We start from the raw sequence: 24,441 nt of genomic DNA, 5'->3' as shown, positions 1-24,441 counted from the left end.
CAATCACATACAAAGGAAAACCCATCAGGCTAACATCAGACTTCTCAGCAGAAACCTTACAGGCCAGAGGGAGTGGCATGATATATTTAATGCAATGAAGCAAAAGGGCCTTGAACCAAGATTACTTTATCCGGCAAGATGATCATTTAAATTTGAAGGAGGGATTAAACAATTTCCAGATAAGCAAAGGCTGAGAGAATTTACCTCCCACAAACCATCTCTACAGTCTGTTTCGGAGGGACTACTGTAGATGGAAGTGTTCCTAAGATTTAATAGCTGTCACCAGAGGTAATAAAACTGCAGTAAAGAAAGTAGAACAGCTAATTACTGAACAAATGCAAAGTTGCATTAACTATCCCCAAAGTCAATCAAGGGATAGACAAAGAGTACAGAATATGATACCTAATATATAAAGAATGGAGGAGGAAGAAAAAGGAGGAGAAAAAGAAAAGAACCCTTAGATTGTGTTTGTAATAGCATATTAAGTGAGTTAAGTTAGACTCTTAGATAGTAAGGAAGTTAACCTTGAACCTTTGGTAACCACAAATCTAAACTCTACAATAGCAATAAGTACATACCTATCAATAATCCCCCTAAATGTAAATGGACTGAATGCACCAATCAAAAGACATAGAGTCACTGAATGGATAAAAAAACAAGACCCATCTATATGCTGCCTACAAGAGACTCACTTTAAACCCAAAGACATACACAGACTAAAAGTGAAGGGATGGAAAAAGATATTTCATGCGACTAATGGAAAGAAAAAAGCATGTGTTGCAGTACTTGTATGAGACAAAATAGACTTCAAAACAAAGAAAGCCACAAGAGACAGAGAAAAATAATGATAAAGGGGTCAATCCAACAAGAAGATATAACCATTATAAATATCTATGCACAGGAGCACCTACATATGTGAAAAAAATACTGACTGAATTAAAAGGGGAATGCAATGCATTCATTCTACAAGACTTCAACACTCCACTCAATCTGAAGGACAGATCAACCAGACAGAAAAAGGACACAAAGGCACCGACAACATGTTCGAACAGATAGACCTAACAGACATCTACAGAACTCTATATGGTAAAGCAGCAGGATACACATTCTTCTCAAGTGTACATGGAACATTTTCAAGAATAGATCATATACTAGGCCACAAAAAGAGCCTCAGTAAATTCAAAAAGATTGAAATTGTACCAACCAGTTTCTCAGACCACAAAGGTATGAAACTAGAAATAAACTACACACAGAAAATGAAAAATCCCACAAATACATGGAGGCTTCACAACATGCCCCTAAATAACCAATGGATCAGTGACCAAATAAACACAGAGATTAAGCAATTTATGGAGACAAATGACAACAATAATTCAACACTGCAAAATCTGTGGGACGCAGCCAAGGCTGTGCTAAGAGGAAAGTATATTGCAACACAGGCCCACCTCAGGAAAGAACAATCCCATATAAGCAGTCTAAACTCACAGTTAATGAAACTAGATAAAGAAGAACGAATGATGCTCAAAGTCAGTAGAAGGAGGGACATAATAAAGATTCGAGTAGAAATTAATAAAATCAAGAAGAATAAAACAATAGAAAGAATCAATGAAAGCAGGAGCTAGTTCTTTAAGAAAATAAACAAAATAGATAAACCCCTAGCCAGACTTATGAAGAAAAAAACAGAGTCTAAACACACAAACAGAGTAAGAAATGAGAAAGGAAAAATCACTACGGACACCACAGAAATACAAAGAATTATTAGAGAATACTATGAAAATCTATGTGCTAACAAACTGGATAACCTAGAAGAAATGGACAACTTTCTCGAAAAATACAACCTTCCAAAGCCGACCAAGGAATAAACAGAAAATCTGAACAGACCAATTACCAGCAACGAAATTGAACTGGTAATCAAAAAACTACCTATGAACAAAACCGCCGGATCAGATGGCTTCACTGCTGAATTTTATCAAACATTTAGTGAAGACCTAATACCCATCCTCCTTAAAGTTTTCCAAAGAGTAGAAGAAGAGGGAATACTTCCAAACTCATTCTATGAGGCCGGCATCACTCTAATACCAAGTCCCGGCAAAGACACCACAAAAAAGAAAATTACAGACCAATATCCCTGATGAACATAGATGCAAAAATACGCCACAAAATATTAGCAAACCAAATTCAAAAATACATCAGGAAGATCATACACCATGATCAAATGGGATTCATCTCAGGGATGCAAGGATGATACAACATTCAAAAATCCATCAACATCATCCACCACATCAACAAAAAGGACAGAAACCACATGATCATTTCCATAGATGCTGAAAAAGCATTCAACAAAATTGCACATCCATTCATGATAAAAAGTCTCAACAAAATGGGTATACAGGGCAAGTACCTCAACATAATAAAGGCCACATATGACAAACCCACAGCCAACGTCATACTTAACAGCGAAAAGCTTAAAGCTTCTCCTTTAAGATCGGGAATAAGACCAGGATGCCCACTCTCCCCACTTCTATTCAACATAGTACTGAGGTCCTAGCCACAGCAATCAGACAACACAAAGAAATAAAAAGCATCCAGATTGGCAACGAAGAAGTTAAACTGTCCCTGTTTGCAGATGACATGATATTGTACATAAAAAACCCTAAAGACTCCATTCCAAAACTACTAGATCTAATATCAATTCAGCAAAGTTGCAGGATACAAAATTAATACACAGAAATCTGTGGCATTCCTATACACTAACAATGAACTAGCAGAGAGAGAAATCAGGAAAACAATTCCATTCACAGTTGCATCAAAAAGAATAAAATACCTAGGAATAAACCTAACCAAGGAAGTGAAAGATCTATACCCTGAAAACTACAGGACACTCTTAAGAGAAATTAAAGAAGATACCAATAAATGGAAAGTCATCCCATGCTCATGGATAGGAATTATTAATATTGTCAAAATGGCCATCCTGCCTAAAGCAATCTATAGATTCAGTGCAATTCCTATCAAAATACCAACAGCATTCTTCAACAAACCAGAGAAAATAGTTCTAAAATTCATATGGAACCACAAAAGACCCTGAATAGCCAAAGCAATCCTGAGAAGGAAGAATAAAGCTGGGGGATTATGCTCCCCAACTTCAAGCTCTACTACAAAGCCACAGTAATCAATACAATTTGGTACTGGCACAAGAACAGACTAGAGAGCCCTGATATAGACCCAACCATATGTGGTCAATTAATATATAATAAAGGAGCCATGGATATACAATGGGAAGTGACAGCCTCTTCAACAGCTGGTGTTGGCAAAACTGGACAGCTACATGCAAGAGAATGAAACTGGATTATTGTTTAACCCCATACACAAAAGCAAACTCAAAATGGATTAAATATTTGAATGTAAGTCATGAAACCATAAAACTCTTAGAAGACAACATAGGCAAACATCTCCTGAATATAAGCATGAGCAACTTCTTCCTGAACCCATCTCCTTGAGAAAGGGAAACAAAAGCAAAAATGAACTCATGGGACTACATCAAAGTAAAAAGTTTCTGTACGGCAAAGGACATCATCAACAGAACAAAAGGGCATCCTACAGTATGGGAGACTATATTTGTAAATGACATATCTGACACGGGGTTAACATCCAAAATATATAAAGAGCTACACACCTCAACACCCAAAAAGCAAATAACCCGATTAACAAATGGGCAGAGGGTATGGAGAGGCAGTTCTCCAAAGAAGAAATTCAATTGGCCAACAGACATATGAAAAGATGCTCCACATCACTAAACATCAGGGAAATGCAAATTAAAACCACAATGAGATATCACCTCACACCAGTAAGGATGGCCAGCATCAAAAAGACTAAGAACAACAAATGCTGGTGAAGATGCAGAGAAAGGGGAACCCTCCTACACTGCTGGTGGGAATGTAAGCTAGTTCAACCGTTGTGGAAAGCAATATGGAGGTTCCTCAAAAAACTAAAAATAGAAATACCATTTGACCCCGGAATCCCACTCCTTGGAGTTTACCCAAAGAATACAACTTCTCAGATTCAAAAAGACATGCACCCCTATGTTTATTGCAGCATTTTTTACAATAGCCAAGAAATGGAAGCAACCTAAGTGTCCATCAGTAGATGAATGGATAAAGAAGATGTACATATACATGATGGAATACTATTCGGCCATAAGAAAGAAACAAATCCTACCATTTGCAACAACATGGATGGAGCTGGAAGACATTATGCTCAGTGAAATAAGCCAGGCGGAGAAAGACAAATGCCAAATGATTTCCCTCATTTGTGGAGTGTAACTATGAAGCAAAACTGAAGGAACAAAATAGCAGACGCAGAGATTCCAAGAATGAACTAGTGGTTACCAAAGGGAAGGGGTGTGGGAGGGCAGGTGGAGAGGGAGGGAGAAGGGGATTGAGGGGTATTATGTTTACACATGGTGTGGGGGATCACGGGGAGAACAGTGTAGCACAGAGAAGGCACATAGTGGATCTGTGGCATCTTGCTGCACTCACTGATGGACAGTGACTTGCAGGGGTGTGGGTGGGGACTTGATAGTGTGGGTGAATGTGGTGACCATGTTGTTTTTTCATGTGAAACCTTAATAGGCGGGTATATCAATCATACCTTAATAAAAAAAAAAGCATCAGTGAAATAAGCCAGGTGGAGAAAGACAAGTATCAAATGATTTCACTAATCTGTGGAGTATAAGAACAAAGAAAAAACTGAAGGAACAAAACAGCAGCAGACTCACAGAACCCAAGAATGGACTAACAGTTACCAAAGGGAAAGGAACTGGGGAAGTTGGGTGGGAAGGGAGGGATAAGGGGGAAAATGGGGTATTACAATTAGCATACATAATGTAGCAGGGGTGGGGTGGGGATACGGGGAAGGCAGTGTAACACAGAGACGACAAGTAGTGATTCTATAGGATCTTACTACACTGATGGACAGTGACTGTAATGGGGTATGTGGTGGGAACTTGATAATAGGAGAGTTTAGTAACCATAATATTGCTCATGTAATTGTACATTAATAATAGCAAAAAAAGAAAAGAAAACCAAAAGCACAGTGGAGACTTCACCATGTTTTGAGGCCAAGTGCCCCCAGAGCTTGGCCAGGCTGTTGTCTCAGCACCAGGGGCTCTACCCAGAGGCCTGATGTTTGTGCACCAGAGGTCCCCAGTGAGGCGTGCACTTCTGAGCACAGCAGAACTGTATGGAGCGCCTGGCTTGGGTGCCCACGCAGACCCCTACTGAAGTCCCGATGCAGCTGGTCATGCAGTGACATGGGGTTGGGAGGGAACTAGCCCTCAAAATGAGGTGGAAAACAACAGGTCGACAGCATCACCCTGATTACTTCGGAGCCTCAAATCCCCCAGGGAGGGAGACAGCCTCAGCATCACAGAGCCCATGTGCATCATGCTGCACTCCCCCCATCTCAGGCAGTGCCAGAGCCCCTCGAGGCCATTCCTGCTACCGTCCACTAAGCACACGGAGAACACGTAACCCCAGGGTCTGTGTTCCCTGTGCTCCAGGCCGAGGTGTGCACAACGTGCTTGTGTGCACAGCCACGGTGTCCCCAGTTGCAGTAACTTACCCATCGTCACCCCATAGAACAGAGGCAGGTGAGTGTGCTTATCAGCACAGCTGCTTCTCCACGAGGTTGCACTGATCTGAGTTATGCCACATTTTGTCTCCATTTTCCTAAGTTTCTTGGTATGTCTTCCTGGAGAAGAGTTACCAGTACTGGGGAGAACAGGTCACGGTTCCTTACTGCCATGCAGAAGGGGCCACGAGTTCCCACGATGAAGGCAAAGTGTCAGTTGGGAGGAGTCTGCCCTTCATTTTGATTTTGAGATCGTTCTGCTCCTGGGAGAGTCCATGGTTCTTCATCAGGCACCATGCCAGCTGAGCGCACTTGGAGAGGAGAGGTGGCAGATGGATGAGTCTCACCATGCTTTGAGCAAGGATTTGAACTTTGACCCTCAGACCCCAGAGGGCACTGCTCCTTCGGCCTCCTCTGCCTCTCATGCACAGAGCGTGAACTTTGAATCTGCTGCTGTTTTAATCCTCCCTACTCTAGCAGCTCCTCCCCATATCCACACATGTCCCTCATGCTGACACAGGATGGCAGAGTTGCCTCCGTACCTCCGCGTGGGTGTGCGGCACCATCAAACCTCCACTGTTTCAACTGTGAAAACGAATTGGCCACACAGCACTGTGCCTTGTGTGCTGTGAGGCTCCGTAGGCTCTGTCCACACGGTCATCCACCATGGAGGCTGAGAGCTGGGCTGATGGCTGTGTCTGCCTGCCCTTTTGCTGAACCACCACTTACGTTGTCTTTCCATGCTTTTTGCCAAAGGACTGCCAAGTATGTTTTCAAAGAAAAGATTACCAGAGAACACGAGGCTTTCCAGGCACCTGACACAGTCTGGAATCGGACTTCAGAAGTTAGTCATCCTCTCAGACCCGGGGCCTCAAGACTTCCCTCTGCTGCCCATCCTGCAGTGTAAACACCAGCCCAAGCTGTTTCCTAAACTAGCAACAGTCAAACCCAGAACAGGGTGTGGGTGTGGACAGGCTGGAACCCTCACACGCCTGCTGGTGGAAAGGCAATGTAGTGCAGCCACTTTGGGAGCAGTTCAGAGACTTGTTGAAATGTTAACCATCAGTCCAGCCGTTCCACCCAGAATATGCTCAACAGAAATGAAACCTTGTGCCCCCAGTGTCTGCAGGCATATCCGCAGCAGCCCCAAGTGGAACACTGGATATCCATCAGCCAAGGGGCGGTCCATGCGCACAGTGGAGGGTCATCGATGGTATAAAGGGGTGTAGCTCTGACATGCACCCAGGCACGAGTCTCTGGACCTCATGCCCAATGAAAGACAACGTGCATGTGACGTCTCCCGAAGGACAGAGCCATGGCACAAAGCAGATCAGTGGCAGATCAGTGGCTCCCTGGGGGTGGCGTGGGGTCTGGCACCTAGCTGGGACCTTAGGGTGATAGGAGTGCCCTAAAACGGCTGTGGTGGCATTTGCACGCTGTGTGCATTAACTGAAACTCAGGTTCTAGGACTCAGGAGTGGCTTCTTTGACAGGTAACTTCAGCAAAGCTGTTTTTAAGACACCCACTGAGTCTGGAATCAGTGTTAGCAGTATGTGTTCAGAAAACACTGACAAGACTCCTGCCCCTGCAGGAGTCAGGGACTCGGTGGACCCCTTTCCCTGCACATGGACCCGCTCCTCCACTGGGCTTGCTGTCCGGGACAGCTGCTCAGCAGGACCACCGGGTCCCCAAGAGTGCAGTGCAGGGCCCTTTACCTGGGATGACAGGCACTGTTGGCAGCAAATTGGATGTACTCCTGGGTTGAAAATCTGAAGTGTGGGAGCTGTAGAGACAGAGATGGGATCTTGGGGGCCTGGTTAGGGGCAGCCACTCGGGTCTTGTTGCTCTGCGTGAGTCTTTGCGCTTTACCCCTCAGCACTAATTTATATTGCTGTAAACTGCCTCTTCTCATGTTCAATTTGATTTGGGATGATTTTCAGGATAAGATTATTTTGTTTGTACTTCAAGTTCTGTTTCCTCTGTTTCTATATTCATGTGAACGCCCTTTGAGATGCACACACACTGAGGGAGAGAGGTTTGATTCTATCAAACTGATGATTTTGGAAGTTACTGCCATGGAAACTAGAGGTGCTAGTTGTTTGAATTCCACTTGTGAACCGAGTGGTTAAACTCAGCCTTGTGTTCACTACAACCTATTTGGTGTCTGAGGCTTAGACTGTTAGGCCAATGATAGTAAACGCAAGTAAAAAAATACATACACCCTTAGTCCCTGTGAGAGCAGGGCCAGGGGGCTGGGAGAGCAGGTCTGAGGGCTGAGAGAGCAGGACTGAGGACCATGCAACACCAGCATAAGGCTGGTTGGGCAGGTGGGTGAGGAGGGAGGAGGCCAGAGACAAGCGCACATCCGGGGGCAGCCGGTTTTTGACAGAGGCTTAAGGACATTCCAGTGAGAACAGAGGTCTTTCAACAGTGGCACTGGAATAATTGAATATGCAGAGAAGTGAATTCAGATCCATTCCTCATATGATTTACAGAAGTTAACCCAAAATGCACCATGGACCTAAATGTGAAACTTAGAGCTGTAAACCTGGAGGACAAAGCCCTTGTGAGCTGGTCAGCAAGGTGTCCCACACGGCAGCATGAGCACGCCCCTGAAAGGATGGACTGATTAATTGGGCTTCATCAAAATAGAAACTTCTGCTCTTTGGAAGAAGTCAGGAGAATGGAACAGCAAGCCACAGAAAGTATTTGCAAATCACATACAGGGACATGTATCTGGAGAGAACGCCCCAAACTCCAAAGTACTAAAATAAAACTGCCCCCTTTTTTACTGTGCAAAAGGAAGATTTGAAAGGACACGTCACAGAACAAGACTCACAGACAGCAGATAAGCGCATGAAGAGATGCTGCAAGCCACTGGCCCACATATCTGACCCCAAGGAAGCACCTTGTGCCCTCCTGGAGGAGCTTTAAGGCCGACCACACCAAGGGCTGGGGAGGACGGGGAGGCACTGGGGGTCTCCCGCACACCTGGTGGGGGCGTCCAATGGGTGGGAATACCTATTGGCAGTTTCTTAAAACGGTAACTGTGCCTACTGTGTGACCCAGACTCACTCCCCAGGCCCTTCCTGAGAGAAGTGAAGAGTGGTGAGTGGTGCCCACCCACGCTTACCTGTGAATGCTCCTCATAGCCGTACCCGGAGCCCACCCCAGAGTCAAGTCCACATCTGCCAGCAGGTGAATGGCTAAACAGAATGTGCCCGACTGTCAGGCGAGTGCGGCTCGCAGACATAAAAGAACGTGAGCATGCCGACCTCAGTCACCCTGCAGAGTGCCCAGGGCCGGATGACAGGAGATGCGCTGGAAAGCTCCATGCCCAGAGCCTAGAAAATGCAGCTCGTCTGTAGTGCCAGGAAGCAGACTTGAGGCTGCCCAGGGCCCGGGGTGGTATGGCGCACACAGAGGTCCCACGGGTGGCAAATGGGCAGGGAACGTTTGTCTCAGCGCAGCAGCAGCAGCAGGCAGGTCCATGCGGCACTCACCACATAGTGCTGGTGTGTGTGGTATGTCACCGCGACGCTGCTGTGAAAAGTCTGAGCAGATTAGGACTCCATGGCCGCCTCTCTGCCTTGAGGCTTTGAGCCTCTGAGGTCTCAGGGAAGCCTGTGGGTGCGCCTTCAGGAAGGAACACGCCATGGTAACTTCCACACAGGTCGCTGAGGTTTCATCCTGAGTCCCATTGCCTGTTCTTGATCTTTTTAACCTAGAGAGTCGGCCAGCATTGGGCTGTCGGGAGCTGGTCTTCAGAAACCTCTCCAAGATCCTTCCTGCCATCTGCCACGACATCACCGACTGGGTGGCGGGGACCCGCGTGAAGGCCGCACAGCTGCTGGCCCTCCTGCTGCTCCACGCAGAAGACCATGCCACACAGCACCTGGAGGTGGTCCTGAGGACCCTGCTCCGGGCCTGTGCCGATGAGGAGCAGGCCGTGCTCAGCAGTGTGAGTCCTCCCACCACGCTGCGCAGTGGCTGGCGGGCTGTAAGGGCACCCGTGAGGTACGCAGGTCGGAGCACTGCTGCAGGAAGGCAGAGAAGGTCCTCTCGCCCAGGACCTCCACTGGGTCTTTCTGTCTCCGAGCCCTACCCCCAGCCAGCCGTGCAACCAGTGGTCTGTCTGCTGTGCCCGTAAAGAGTGGCACTTACGATTAATCTTCATGGGGGCCAAGCCACTGCCTCATCATGGCTTCTCTTGAAGCACGTGCAGACGAATGGCTCTGTCGTCACGACCCTGTACATGAGGGCACAACCCGTGAGTGCTGTTAGGTGGCCAGGTGTGTGTGGATCGTACACAAGGCCATCCACACGGGCTCAGCCTTGAAGCCACGTCCCTAGGCGGCCAGGACCCTCCCTGGTCAGATAGCCTTCCCACCCCTGTGACAAGAGGTGCAGGTGAGCGCCGCACAGTTTGCCCTTGGGTCGTGACTGCTGGGCATGGCCACTCACACTCCTCTGACTGACAGCCCCTCTCTGGCTGCACATGGGGCCTGCACAGCAGCCTGGTGCGCTTGAGACTGCCCTGTGATGAGATCACTGAGACTAGGCAGGCTCAGCTGCCGTGTCCTTGGAGACGGCTTCCTTCCCTTGCCCAGAGGCCAAAGCCAAGGTGGGCCCGTCCACTGGCCCCTTCTTGTGGCCGAGGAGTGTCAACATGAGTGGAGATAACCAGACGCAGTGAGGCGTGTGCGGCGAGGACCCTGGGGCACAGCCCACTGCGCCAGACCCATGCTGCCCTGAGGCCGCCAGCCAGAGCGCCTCCGACGAGCTGTCCCCGTGATGGGATGCGCCTGGTCCCTGAGGGGCTGCCGCGCAGGGCCATTTCTGGGGGTAGCAGCCACGGCATGGTCGCGGGCTGCCCCTCAGTGTCCCTGTGCCCACAGTGTGCCAGGTCTGCGGAGCTGATCGGCACCTTCGTCAGCCCAGAAGTGTTCCTGAGGCTGATCCTGTCCGCGCTGAGGAAGTCGCCCTCCTGCCCCGGCCTCCAGGTCCTGACCTCTGCCATCCGAGGCTGCCCAAGGGGCGCCCTCCAACCGCACCTGGAGGCCCTCGCCACGGAGCTGGCCCAGGCCCACATCTGCCACGGGGCTGAGGACGTAAGAGTGGGACGGGGTGGGAGGCGGGGCTGAACTAGCCAGGCGCAGAGACAGGCAGGGTGTGTGATCTAGACGTATCAAAAAAATTAAGGAAAAGTTAGGTGCACCAGGAATGCATAAAATACGCACACACTTATCTGTTTTGTCATTTACTTCCATAAAATCAACCACAGGCATTAGTAAATTTGGGGAAGTCAGAGTCACGTCCACACAGCAGTGGGGTGTCCTGCCGCGAGTCGCCTGAGGCCGGCTGTGTCTGTGTTTCCTGCAGTTGCTCTCCAGGAGCTACAAAAACAGGCTGTGAACGTCTTTCAGGAACAAGCTGAAATGAAAAACTCCTCTGTTAAACAAAACAAGGAGTCCTGAGGATGTGTCCGGCTGCGAGTCTGCCCTGAGACAGACAGACATACATGCACCCACCCCTCTGATCTAGGGACCTGGGCTCCATGGCAGGTGCTTGCCCAGGTGTGTCTGGCCAGGCAGCACACCTGGGGGCTAGCTGAGGAAACTCGGTCCTCTTTGAAACGTTTGCCAAGTGACAGGTAACGGAAGGGAGCAGATGGCTCAGTGACAGGGGTAACTCATTTATTCCTGCTCAGAGGAAACCAGGGGAGCAGGCCCCCCCGTCGCCATTACTGAAATTGAAACCCTCCAGCCCTTCTCCAAGTTTAGGCGATCTGGTGACCTTGTTTCAGGAGAGACCAAGTATCGTTTCCCACTGTGTCTTCTCTTTCTCAGGGGTGTGTGTGTAGATGTGGTTAAATATAAAGAAACCTGTGAGTGTGAAGGCCTGGTTTCCTCAGACAGTGCCATGTGTGCAACGGGAAAAGCAGACGGTGCCAGCAGTTAGCCCTGGGTTCCCACAGTCATGAGACAGCTCAACAGAAGCTAATAGTGCTATGTGCCTTGAGTGAATTCCTTTGTACTTTAATTGAAAACAGGATAGTTCCTTAAGTATATATGAGAGACCATCTCAGAAATTAGCCAAAATCATATCCTCAAACAAATCAACTAATCAACCTAGGTGTAAAAGAAATTGGGCTGTGGGAAAAGTAGGATTTGCATTAAAACACCATCTGACTACTCATGGGAGTTGGGAACCTGGCGCTCCCAGCCACCTGCTCAGGGTCAGTGAGGTCTGCACTCCGGAGGTGAGGGCTCTGCAGACCCAAGAATCAAGCCCCTGTGATCCCATGTGCATTTTTTTTGTTTAAACTTCCATGATTTATACCACTGTGAGTGAACCGTGGAATTTTAGAACTGATTCAGAATCTAGAACCAATTATCTAACTGAAAAATCACTAAGTTTTTTTTTAACTTACACCCCCATTAGCAAAGCAAAAGCAAATACCTCCAATATAACATGTATACTTGTTTACATCGCTCATGAATTACATACACAGCCACCGTCCTGATTCATTCTGTCCTGTTTGGAACACACATGAAGCAAACCCATTAGGGGTACCGTGAGAAGAGTACAAAACACACAGAAGTAGGAATAGAGGGAGCCTCCCTGTGCCTGTCACCCAGCAACGTCATTCTTCATGCTTACTCCATTCCTCCCATTTAGCGTTTTAACAAAATTAATGAGAATTCCTCAATTTGCAGCCTGAGTTCAGCTTTCCCTGCTATCTGAAGAAGCCCCCCCTAAGGCTGATGTGCTTGAATCCGGGGCTTCTGCCTCATGACGTCAGGGCAGGGGTGGGGAGGTGGTGGCCCAGCAGAGTGGTGACAGAGTTCCCTGCTCTCTTACAGCACATCTTCGGCGAGCACCTGCTACTCTGTGTGCAGGCCCTGGTGTCCGTGTGCCGAGAGGGCTGCAGGACATGCAGCCTGCAGCTCCTGGAGGTGCTGGTGAGCGTGGCGGCGCTCTCGCACGCCCCAGGCCTGGGCGACAAGGTGAGGGTGCAGATGGCTTTTCTGCAGGTAGAACAGCTTGTGCCTGGGAAGGCCCTCATCCCCAAACAGAGTGGAGCCGTCGTCAAATGCTAACCTCCCAGCTGCGGGCACACCCAACTTAAGAATTCCAAACAGGGGGACAAGTCACTTGTGAGGTGGCCTTAGGGGGCACAAGAATCTTAGATTCCTGCCAATGCCTGTTTACTTCAGTCTCTCAGAGTGAAGATGGCGACTGGGTCTCGAGTCTGGTGCAGAGAAACGCCAGAAACAAGGCCACCCTTGCCACACGCCATGGCACTTGCCTGTGTGGTTAAAGTGTGTAGGCCAAGGCCTGGGGAGAAAATAGTGCCTTGACTTTCCCACTCAGCGCCAGGCCAGCCCTGCAAAGTTGCTTCTGTTGCATTGGCTCTGCACTTAGGCTCACAGTGCGCCCAGCCGAGAATCACTGGAGACCTGGTGTCTTGGCTCCAGGAGTGGAGACCGCAGTTTTCCTTCCCCGGCTGCCTGTCTCCACAGCCCTGAGGCACATATCTCTGGGCCCACCTGGGTTGGGAGGAGGCCCACTGCCCTCCCCATCTTTTCTCAGGACCACCCCAAACTGTGCTTTATCTCTTCAAAAACCACCTTCCAAAGGCTTAGTGGGCAGCCTGTAATGTGGGCCGTAACTGCTAGCAGAAGCCAGCCTGTGCCCGGGAGTGGCGGGGTTGGGAAGCAGGCAGCAGGACCACAGGTGAGTCTGCAGAGCAGGCCCAGGCCACCAGGCTGCTGGCCAGAGTCTCAGGTACCTTCCATTCTAAACCCAGAGGAGAAAAGAAGGGGCCAGAAGGAGCTGGGGTCGCTCCTTGCCCTCTGTCCCAGAGTGGCAGAAGACTGGGCTGGGAGGACACAGGATGGTCTTAGGTGGACACAGTCTGAGTCTGTTCCATCTTGTCCCTTGAAGTGGCCTGCTGCCCCGCTGGACCCCAGCCCCGCTGTGTAGGGGTGGTGCCCGGGGTGTACAGGACCAGGCCCTGCTGCCCGGTGTCTTCATGGACACTCACTTGTCTGCTGCCCAGCAGCGTGGATGCAGTGCAAATGGAAATCAAAGCTTAAATCCCGCATCCCGGCCCCCGACCTGCCACTGGGTGCCTGGCTTTAGCAGCTGGCCGTGTGTGGTGGGGTCACCACCGCCCCCCGATGTGAAGGTGGGGCTCCAGTCTGGCTTTAGAGCCCTAACAGGATTGTTCCAGCCTGGGTCTTACACTTCCAGGTTCAGGAAGCCACAGCCGCACTGGCTGCGGCCCAGGACATCGACAGCACCCGGGACCTGTACAGTGAGCACACGGGCGCACTCCTGGAGTGGCTGGCCACATCGCAGCCCAACTGGACCTCCCACTCCGCAGAGCTCCTGCAGTTCTGCGAGGTTGTCACCCGCTCAGGTGAGCCCCCAGCACTGACGCCCCTCAGGCTGAGAGGCTTCCGGCAGGACCAGCCATGCCTCACTGCAGGCAGCCCAGCCTCTCCCACCCGTGGGAAACGAGCATTTTCAGGAACAAAACCTTTACCTTTAATAATGCTGAGAGCACCATATTGAAGACTGTTATGGAGCTCTTGGCCCCTTTCGCAGCCTGTGTTCTCAAGGTACCTCTAAACGTTGCTGTAGAACTTAGCACTTCCAAGCAAGTGGGTGTTTTGAGTGTGGCGACACGTGTACTTCACCCCCACCCCTCGGAGATGTCAGCCACTAGGTCAGCTCCCCATAAGCCTCTGCATGCAGGTGTTTTCCTGACATGAACAATGTTACACACGTAGAGTGCATGCTTCAAAACTTCAGTGAGGCTTGCGTGGAAGAAACCACTGTTGTTCATTACAGTTATCCTGTATGTTCCCAGGGGGGTATAAGCTTGTCAAGTAAGTTTTTCTTCATTTAAATTCAAGAAAACACTTTTTCTCTGCAAGCTGCGGACCTCCTCGGCACCTTCTGGCTCTGCCCTCCCGCTTGTACCCTCTTGGTTGTTTAAGGTGTAATACACTGAGTAGGAACATGTGGCCTCTGGGCGCTACACTGATTAATCATCATGGTCAGAGGTTGCCCAGGACCTAAAAGTGGCTTATTTTAGTGACCCCAATGCTATGCGACCATGGGAAAAAATCCAGATTTGTACTCATTCAGTTGTATGCAGAGCTGTGTTCCCAAATTTAAGAAGAAAAACATAGGCAATTATGAGCACTGCTCAGCATCTTGTACCAGACGCTGATCTGACCGCTCTGCAAACCAGCCGTCGTGCCCTCCCAGCTGTTCCATGCGGCCGCAGAGGAAGCTCAGGGCATGGAGTCTGAACTACCAGCCCAGGTCACGCGGCAGGATGCTGAACGGGACCCAGCAGCCACCAGAGCCTGCTCTGCCCCTGCCCCACGTGCCTCTTGGTGGGGCCTGTTGTGTTCTTTGTTGTAGGGATTTAAATTAACAATTTAGTTTTGCATTTTTGCTGAATGTTACCCAAACCATTTCATTTTGACTGGCGATTGCTCCAGTCTTTCCCGCAGTTAGCTCCGAGAGCCAAGCTCACTGCTCCTACAGCAGCCACCCTGCCACCTGCTGGTCCTGGTGGCACTTTACAGCCTGCTGGTGTAACTGACGGGCAGCTCAGAAAACAAGCCCTTTGGGCCCACTTCTCACATCTGCACTGCCAGACAGGACAGTGTTGGCAACGGGATGTTAAGCAGCAAGAGCTGGTTTTAAAACTTTTAAACCACTGGGTAATAACCCAGTGATCCCTGCTCTTTCCTCGGAGTCCCTGTGTGCACACATGTAAAATTTCAATCCGAGTCTAGCACTAGGTCTCAAACACAGTGTTCTGGGAGTATATGGTTTCTGCTTCCCATATTACCAAGTTTTCTATAATGGGCATAAAAAAAGGTTTAAGTTTTTCCCTAAGTGAAATTCTTGAATCCCTTGTTTGCAAAAGTAATTATAAGACATTTTAAACATACAGAGACATGACCTCCTAAGCTTTGGGTGGATGGGGGCTCTAGTGGAGTCACAGCCTTGACTCTTGACATTTGAGACCAAGAGAAGAAAAAAGACAGAGACAAAGGGAACGTCCGCAGGGAGGGGACAGGGCGAGCCGCACGAAGTAGAAGCAGAGTGGGAAACAGATGAACACGTGGGGTGCCACTTGTTTGTCAGGTTAGGCACACAGAACCTGTGCTTGGTGTTGCCAGGCTGCAAGCCATGGGCACTGCTGGCAGCACTGTGAGGAGCCCATCTGCCAGGAAGCACTTTATTGAGCTGCAGGCATTACCACTGGGCATACAGCCATTTATCCAGCAGGAGATTTGTGACTGTGTACTGGGGGAGGCGTCCCCACTGTGGAGAAGGCCGTGTTCCCAGCTGCACTCAGCAGGTCAGTTGAGCAGCAGAGGCTAGAAGTGGCCCCAGCACCTCACAGGGAGTTAGCAACACAGCGATGCTCCCATGGCAGAAATGCCCCAACGCTGAGAACGGTTGTCATCAGAGTTATAGCAGCACGGGACACGGCGTGCATGGGGAGACGGCCGCGGGCCCAGGTCCACACTCCACAGAGGCAAGGGGCCTGCAGTTAAGTGCCAGTTTGGGGTTCTGGCTTTTTAACATTCTTGGTACCATGTGATCTGCTTCAAAACCCCAGCAGCCCCTCAACAACAGGCCTTCAGAGTGGGTGTTGCACTCTCTTCTCTGTATAAGCCGGAACTCATGTCTTAATTCCAATGTATGAAAATGTAGAAAAAGCCAAAGAGGCAGGAGACTCCAGAAATGCAGCCAGCCTGGGTGTCCTGAGGACATGGGACCTGACCGGCCCATGTTGGGGAGCGGGTCCTCCCTCCACACCTGCCTCCAAGGCCCCCAGATCCAGGCTCCTGGGAGGCCCTCTGGGTGAGGCACCTCCCACCCTCAGGCCACCTTGCCACTGGAACAGAAGTGTCCCATAAAGGACATGCCCAGCTCAGACGGTGCTGGGAAGGTGGGCCAAGGGCAAGGCCTGGGGCCCAGAGACGAGGACCCTGGAGCCAGGCTTGCTGTGGAGGGCACTTCCTACACTCAAATATGCCATAACTATCAACAAACGCCCTGCAGTCTTGAGTTTTTTCTCCTTGTTTTAATTAGGGAGTGTTTGTTTTAACACAGACCTTAAGTGTTAAAAATGATGTCTTCACTGCCCAGCAGGGAACATGCTCAGGTTGACAGTATTTGCGGGAGGGGCAGCAAGGAGCTCTCTGGACTTGATGCCTCCCTCACGTTTGTGCGTTTTCTCCATTTCCCATTGTGAGCGGAGCAGCTCGGTGGCCTGATGGTCACTACCGAGCACTCTCACCGCCCTCCTCTGAGGGCAGGTGTCCAGGTGTCTTCTATGCAATATTAAAAGAAAATAAGCCTCAGAGGGTCTGAGCAAAGACCTGGCACTCACCCGTGCTGGAGGTACCCTGCCCACAGGCCACTGTCCTGATGGCTGTTTCTGTGCTTTGGTTTTGTCTTTTTTTCTTCCCCCAGACCCACACATAGCTCCAGGTTAATGGGCTGCCTCCCCACGTCTCATCTTGCCGCTCAGACGCCAGGGTGTGGGGCGATGCGTCATGAAAGGCTTAGGTGCTTTGCACGTCCCTCGTTTGTTACGAGCAAGCACACTGGTGTGGAGCACAGCGGCCTGGGAGTCACCTTTATAGGCCTGGGACACCGCGGCCTGCCCATTGGCATAGGGCGGTTGGAGAGGTGCTTTATGACCCGTGTGCTTGTGGGCGACAGCCCCTGTCTAGACCCCAGAGACTCTTTTATTCCAGTCACGAGCTGGTGAGTTGCCAGGTACTAAATATCAGGACCTGTGTGTGAAACCTTTTTATAGCACAGGGAGTGTTGTATCCAGTTCTCCGCCAAGTGACAAGTTTGAGAAGCATGATAGCTGCCAAGTATTAAACACCTTATATGCTCTGAATAATTCATTTTGGTTGATCTTTTAAATACTTGTGGCTCAAATTTTTTTTTAAGAACTTGGAAAAATAAACTAGAAAGTTGACATGCTGAACAATTAGAGTGAGTTGGGGTTGTATGTCTTGTTCACTTTCCTTTGATAACCATGCCACCCTCTGTAAAGGAGAGGCACATAACAGGCCTGGCCCCATCGTATGAGCTCCCAGCCCTATGCCTGGTGACCAGCTGCCGTTTTTCTTCCAGGCCCTGCCCTCGGAGAGGCACTACCCCAGCTCATCCCCATGGTCAGGAGCTGCCTGCAGCCAGCACGAGACCCCCAGATGCGCCTGCAGCTCTTCTCCGTCCTGTCCAGGGTGCTGCTGGTGGCCCAGGAGACTGTGGACTCCCGAGGGTGGGTGACTCCACCTCCACACGCCTTGTCCACCACCCCACCTAAAGTCCCAGGTGGGAAGTGGGAGTCCCCAGTCCTGGCTCCCCACCCTCCCGGTGAGCAGTGCAGTCAAGGCAGCTGGCACCACGCAAAGGGACGCTGAACCAAAGTCGCTGCCGCACCATTGCTGCCCTCCCACAGGGTGGGAGGTTTGGGGAATGTTAACTGTTAATGGCTTATAGATTAGCTGTTCTTAGTTCTAAAGGCATTTGGTTACCTTTCAAACCTAACAATTGAATCACCATTAATGGTTAAAACATGCAAAGCTCTTCTGTTACCCAGAGAGCTTTTGGGTGCATTAAAACACAAAGGATTTTTGACGGAGATGCTGGGGAGCTCCAAGCAGCCTGGGTGGATCCCGCCCCACAGTGGGCCCAGACTTGTCCTGAGTCCTGCTCTGGGGAGCGACCCCTCTGGGGCCCTGCCATTTTCCTTTGTTAAATTGGCAAAATGTCCCAAACACCCAAACACAAGAGGTGGGCAGAGCCCACATGCTGGTCCCTCTCAGTGAGGGGCTGGGAGCGAATGGGGACCCATCCCCTCGGGGAACATGTCTGTCAGGACTGGAAACGCCTGTGCTACTGGGTTGTGAAGTTTCCTGTGGAAATAATTGAGTTGTTCAGACTTTTCTGCCTGTCACACGGATCTCCTCACTGCCATTGGGCCTCTAGCCAGCCCACCAACTCGGCTGCAGAAAGCTTTATTTCCTGCCAGCCTGCAAAGACTTGTAGGCTGAGAGGGGACCATAAAGACACATGGAGCAGAGCTCTGGCGGCCATCCAGTTATCAAGCAGATCTCCGTGTAGATGACCCTCAAGGTGTGTGAGCACAGCCAGCCTGTTACTCTCTGAACCTGTGCTCCGCCTCGGCAAGGGCCTGACCCCAGCTGAGTGCAGCGGAGGCTGGACTGAGTTCCCAAAAGGAGCTGCACTCGAAGGGTTTTTGTGGGAAGAAATGGGCATGAGAAGAGAGTCGTCCAACTTGGAATTATTTCGTTTCCGGCCCTATCTCTACAGGCAGGACAGATTGAGAAGAGCACTACTTGGCTTTGATTCTTAGGGTTATAAAGTGGTAGAATCAGGAAGCATCTAACTGCTGAAATAGGAACAGTTGCAAGGGAGCCCATGGCTGACTCCTCTGTCTTGTGTGCCCTTCACCAGACCAGTGTCCTCAGGCCTCCGCAGGTCCTGCCCAGGGGTGGGGGCAGGTGCAGGGGTCTGAGCAGGGCTGGCTTCTGCCATTGGGTGTCCCCACCTTGGACACAGGGGAGTCAGGAAGGGTCACTGTCTGATGGAAGCACCCAAGAGAGATTTGGGGGCAGGCTGTGTCCAAGGATGTGCCAAGTCTGGGAGGATGGCCCCTTGGTTGGAGAGCCACCCTTATGAAAAAGGGGTGCTCGTGCAGTAGGGCACCCTGAACAAAGTCCCTGAGTGCCCCCTGTCATGCCGCCTGCCCGCTCGGCTTTCTGTAGCTGCCCCACGGAAGCCGAGGGCCTCTGTGCTAGTCTCATTTCTGCTGGGCTTCCCATTTGGCCTGTCCTCCCAGGCTGACATGCTCTCCCATGTTTCCACCCCAGCCAGTTTCACAGCTACCTGGACACAGTGACAACAGACATCTTTGTCCCCAATCTGCAGTGGCATGCAGGGAGGACGGCTGCAGCCATCCGCACGGCGGCTGTGTCCTGCCTCTGGGCACTTGTCAGCAGCAGGGTCCTGTCGGACGAGCAGGTAGGGCTCGCACACCCCAGGCCCTACATTTCCCTCACAGACCTCTTCAGGGATAAGAGCTCGGGTGGCTTCAGATGGCAAAACACTGCTTTCCAAAACACGTGGGGGCGTGGGGGCTGGAGTGTTAAGAGCAGGTGCTACATGGAGGTCTGCAGAAAGCACCTTGTTCTCTGATCATCTTGGGTGTTTCTTAGGTTTATAAGAATGTAATCACCAGTAGCTAACTAAGTTGGACAGACCTTGGGCCTTCTGCACTATTTTTATTCCCATCTCCAGCTAATAAGGGAATTAAGGAAATAATAGAAACAGCTTTAAAACACTGAGGTTATTTCATACTGGTGCCTTCACACCATGGAAGGCATCACTGCGTGTGAGCGCCACCTCCACACCGAACAGCTGTGATTTAAATTAAAATGTCCCTAGATTTTACTACCCACGATACCCATTCATGCTAGCAAGTAGTCAGCTATGTAGGATGTATGCCTCAACCGGCTTTTCTAATGGACTTTCTGAGAAATCAGCTGGCCCAAGGTAAAAGGGTTCAGATTATCTAGATTGTAAAATCAATATTCAAGTCTGCTTGTTACATAGAAATGTCAAAGTGGCATTCCACACCCCATTAATTACATTTGTACCAAAGTTGCATCTCTTACCACGAATGAACTGCAGCCTTAGTGCCAGGACAGCGCCAGTCATGAATCCCATCTCGTGTGTTTTTACCAATCACAGATACAAGATGTGCAGGAAACCCTGATGCCTCAAATTCTAACCACTCTGGAAGAAGACTCGCCAACGACTCGATTAGTTTCATGCCGAATTATTGACATATTTTTAAAAAACCCTGGTGGTGTGATTAATCCGGATAAGTTCATCAAGATTTACCCTGGTAGGACATGTTTCTTCTCCAAAGTGTATGTATTTGCCTGGCAGCTGTTTTCTTTTATGGGAAAAATAGAAAATGCTACTTTGTCTTTTGGTCAAGCTGGTGCTGAAGCCAAACACGGCAGTGACAGAAAAACATCCCTGAGTAAACAGCACAGCACAAGGAACAAGGCAGGCATCTTGTGACCAGAATGGGGGCAGCAGAAGCAGGGTAGGAGCTCAGGCTCCCCCAGCAGCTGGGGTGCAGCCCCGTAATGTGGGAGGGACCCCCCTCAAAGCAGGACTCCTGGCCAGGCGCTCTGAGTAAGAACCAGTGGGGGACAAGGCTGGTGATGTGCCTGGAAACGCACGGTCATAACCTCTTTGGAGCCCCGGCACCAGGTGAATCTCACGCAGAAGCAGAGTCAGCAGCAGTGAGCAGGGTAGTGAGTGGGGGGAGGTGCACCCTCAGGGGGCACAGGACTTGTGCCAGGACAGACAGCTGTCCCTGATGCTCTGGAAACGCAAGTCACAGAACCACCTCGAGCTTCCTCGCAAAGATGCCCTCAGAACAGGGCGCAGAGGACGGCACAGGGAGTGCGACGTGGGCCTCCAGCCATGCTCTGAGCTCCAGAGTGAGGCTCAGGAGTTTCCAGAACTGAAGTCAGATGTGACTTCAAAGTGTGGGCTGATGCTGAGTGGGAAGCACCCCCACGAGTCTCGGGGAAACCCTTTCCCACTCGCTCTTTCAAGCTTGTTTTGTTTTTCCTTCTGAAGCAGCATTTATCCCTACTCAATCTTCCTGGTTCCATTTTTGAAGAAGTCCAACTGGTGTGATTTATTGACTGTTAGGATTAGCTGGGATTTTGCTCACTTTTTAAAACAAAGACTGCAAAAAAATCACACATATTTGGGCATTTGTCCTCCAACTTATTGCAAATTAGCGTGGAGTTGTTTGATTGCAGACCCCTCCGTGGTGCCCTCATTTTTTTTTTTTTCTGGATAATTATTTTTTATTGAAGGGTAGTTGACACACAGTATTACATTAGTTTCAGGTGTACAACACAGTGATTCAACATTTATATACATGATAACTCTAGGTACCAGCTATCACCATACCAAGTTGTTACAATATTTTGACTATATTCCTTATGCTATACATTATATCCCGGTTACTTATTTATTTTACAATTGGAAGTGTGTATATATATATATATATATATTTTTGTGTGTGTGTGAGGGCATCTCTCATATTTATTGATCAAATGGTTGTTAACAACAATAAAATTCTGTATTGGGGGCGGGGGTCAATGCTCAATGCACAATCATTAATCCACCCCAAGCCTAATTTTCGTCAGTCTCCAATCTTCTGAAGCATAACGAATAAGTTCTTACATGGAGAACAAATTCTTACATAGTGAATAAGTTACATAGTGAACAGTACAAGGGCAGCCATCACAGAAGCTTTCAGTTTTGCTCATGCATTATGAACTATAAACAGTCAGTTCAAATACGAATATTCATTTGATTTTTATACTTGATTTATATGTGGATACCACATTTCTCTCTTTATTATTATTATTTTTAATAAAATGCTGAAGTGGTAGGTAGATACAAGATAAAGGTAGAAAACATAGTTTAGTGTTGTAAGAGACGTGGTGCCCTCATTTTGTGGGACCAAGTCTGTGCTGTGTGCAGGGACATATGAGGAGTTACCACCAAGTTGGCTAGGGGAGGGGCACCTGAGGCCCTGAAAGCCCTTCCATGGAAGCGCACAAATGCAGACACAGCAGGCCCCCTCCTGCCCAGGTCAGCGATTGCTCAGGAGTGGGGACTTCAAATGATTACTCGTGTATTTGCAGGCCCTGGAGTCGGGAGCCACCTTTATATGGGAACACAGTAGGAAACTAGCTGCACATTGGTCCACAGTTGGCCTGAGCCCATGGAAAATGGCCATGGAGGAACACATCCTTGTTCTGCAGCATACTAGCTGGCTGGCTGGGGACAAGTACCAATCAAAACACACCAGCCATAGGGCCAGAGAGGCCTTGTAGATCACATGAGACAAGCATGCATTTGATAAAATCCTGTCCATTGACAGCACAAGTTTGTACCTGTGGGGAGGATCGCTATTCTGTCTCAGGCAGCAGCATGTCTGGTCCCAGAGGCTCAGTAGAGACAGAACTGGTGAAAGTGGCGGCAGCTGTCCCCAGGCTGCAGCTCCATCCCCAGAGCCTGTGGCAGGCAGGACTGGCAGACACCATCCTGTGCTGTCTGCTCATTGGGGAGAAGCTCAGGTGGGACATTCCTGCAGCCTATGTCCATGTGTCTACCCTCTGGCCAAAGTGGCCAAGGGATCCTGTACACCAGGAGCCACCACCCTGCACCTCCCACATGAGCTCTGGGTACACAGAGTGTTCCCCCAGGATGCAGGTGTCCGGGACCTGGGGTAGTGCCCCGTGGGTGTCTAGCACCTACTGGGTGTGTGGCCTGAGCCTCCTGCCCTGGGGCCTGTCTCACACCCCATTCTGGCCCCTCTTCTAGAACTCTTGAAACGCCTGGATGATGTTTCCAGTGACGTGAGGCTAGCAGCTGCCTCTGCCTTAGTCACCTGGCTGGCACGTATCAGAAACGAAGACGGGAGGTCCTTCTACCAAAGTCACGTCCAGTTCCTGTACAAGGAACTCTTGGTGTACCTGGATGATCCAGAGGGCGCCACCCAGGACGCAGTCTTAGGTAAGCTTCAGTGACTTGTCATTCCTATTATGAGAGCATCAACATGCATCTTCCCAGCTGAGCACTTTGACGGGCTGCAGTCAGGTACAGTGGGCCGCACAGTCCCGGCTGCCCTGTGTGCAGCGTCCCAGGACCCCTTTGTACTCACGGACTTACTGGAGAGCCCAAAGGGCTTTTGTCTTCATGCATTAGAGCCTGTGATATTTACCATAATAGGAATTAAAATTAGGAAAATGTTAAGATATTCATTAGTTGGTTTACAATAAGCCCATTCCTTATTAACATAAGTAACTTGTTTTTGAAAGATGTATCTTCAAACACAAAATAACATTTTGTGCAGGAGGGGCATTGTCACCTGTCTGCAAATCTCTTTAAAGTCTAGCTTGATAGACGACAATGAGACTTTCCCATTGGCTTCTGCATTCAGTTGGTTATGATATATATTGTTTTGGTTGAAGTATGACAAAATCTGGCCTTACACAAATGAGTATTTAATAACTGTCCCAAGTAACCGTGAGTATTCTTTGATCAGGCAGCGGTCGTGTCCTAACGGTTACTTGGAGTGTCACCATACTGGCTGCATGAAGTCCATGGGTCCATCCTGCACTCTGCATCCTCCATCCCGGCTTCCCTGCCTCCCATCCAGCTGGCCTGTCCTGTTAGGAGCCATGCATCAGCTGCATTGCCATTGCTTCCAAATCGCTCACAGGCGCACCTGGGAGGTGCCGGGATCCAGCTGTTCCCCATTTTTACCTTCTCAGCCCCTCTGCCTCCCTCCAGGACCTCCTGCCCAAAGGAGGTGCTGTGTCCCCCTGAGGAGGTTGGGCTCCTCCACCTGTGCCCATAGGACTGTGCCCAGGGCACTTCTGTCCAGTGTGCAATCTTATTCCCCCACCTTTAAAAAACAAAGACACCAAGGAGGAGCCGAGATGGCGGTGTGAGTAGTTCAGTGGAAATCTCCCAAAAACGTATATATTTTTGAAAATGCAACAAATGCAACTATACCTAAAAGAGAGATCAGTGGATACAGTACAACAGCCAGGCTATATCTACATCTGCAAGAACTCAGCATCACACGAAGCAGGTAAGATACAAGTCGCTGCC

General features: G+C 49.7%; 1 protein-coding gene across 1 annotated transcript in view; it reads left to right on the top strand.

The window, feature by feature from the left end:
- The window catches only part of DNAAF5 (dynein axonemal assembly factor 5), a 58,361-nt gene that overhangs the window by 18,847 nt on the left and 15,073 nt on the right, over positions 1-24,441 (top strand). The window contains exons 5-12 of the mRNA XM_036933056.2: positions 9,357-9,589; positions 10,527-10,739; positions 12,495-12,638; positions 13,888-14,056; positions 17,827-17,974; positions 19,590-19,740; positions 20,470-20,626; positions 23,146-23,337. Coding sequence (XP_036788951.2) covers positions 9,357-9,589; positions 10,527-10,739; positions 12,495-12,638; positions 13,888-14,056; positions 17,827-17,974; positions 19,590-19,740; positions 20,470-20,626; positions 23,146-23,337 — 1,407 coding nt within the window. The remainder of the gene's footprint in view (positions 1-9,356; positions 9,590-10,526; positions 10,740-12,494; positions 12,639-13,887; positions 14,057-17,826; positions 17,975-19,589; positions 19,741-20,469; positions 20,627-23,145; positions 23,338-24,441) is intronic.

This window comes from Manis pentadactyla, chromosome 10 (genome assembly GCF_030020395.1).
Source record: "Manis pentadactyla isolate mManPen7 chromosome 10, mManPen7.hap1, whole genome shotgun sequence".
In the NCBI taxonomy this organism is placed as follows: domain Eukaryota; kingdom Metazoa; phylum Chordata; class Mammalia; order Pholidota; family Manidae; genus Manis; species Manis pentadactyla.
The sequence above is the reverse complement of the archived record's forward strand: the minus strand, read 5'-3'. Positions and strand labels throughout refer to the sequence as shown.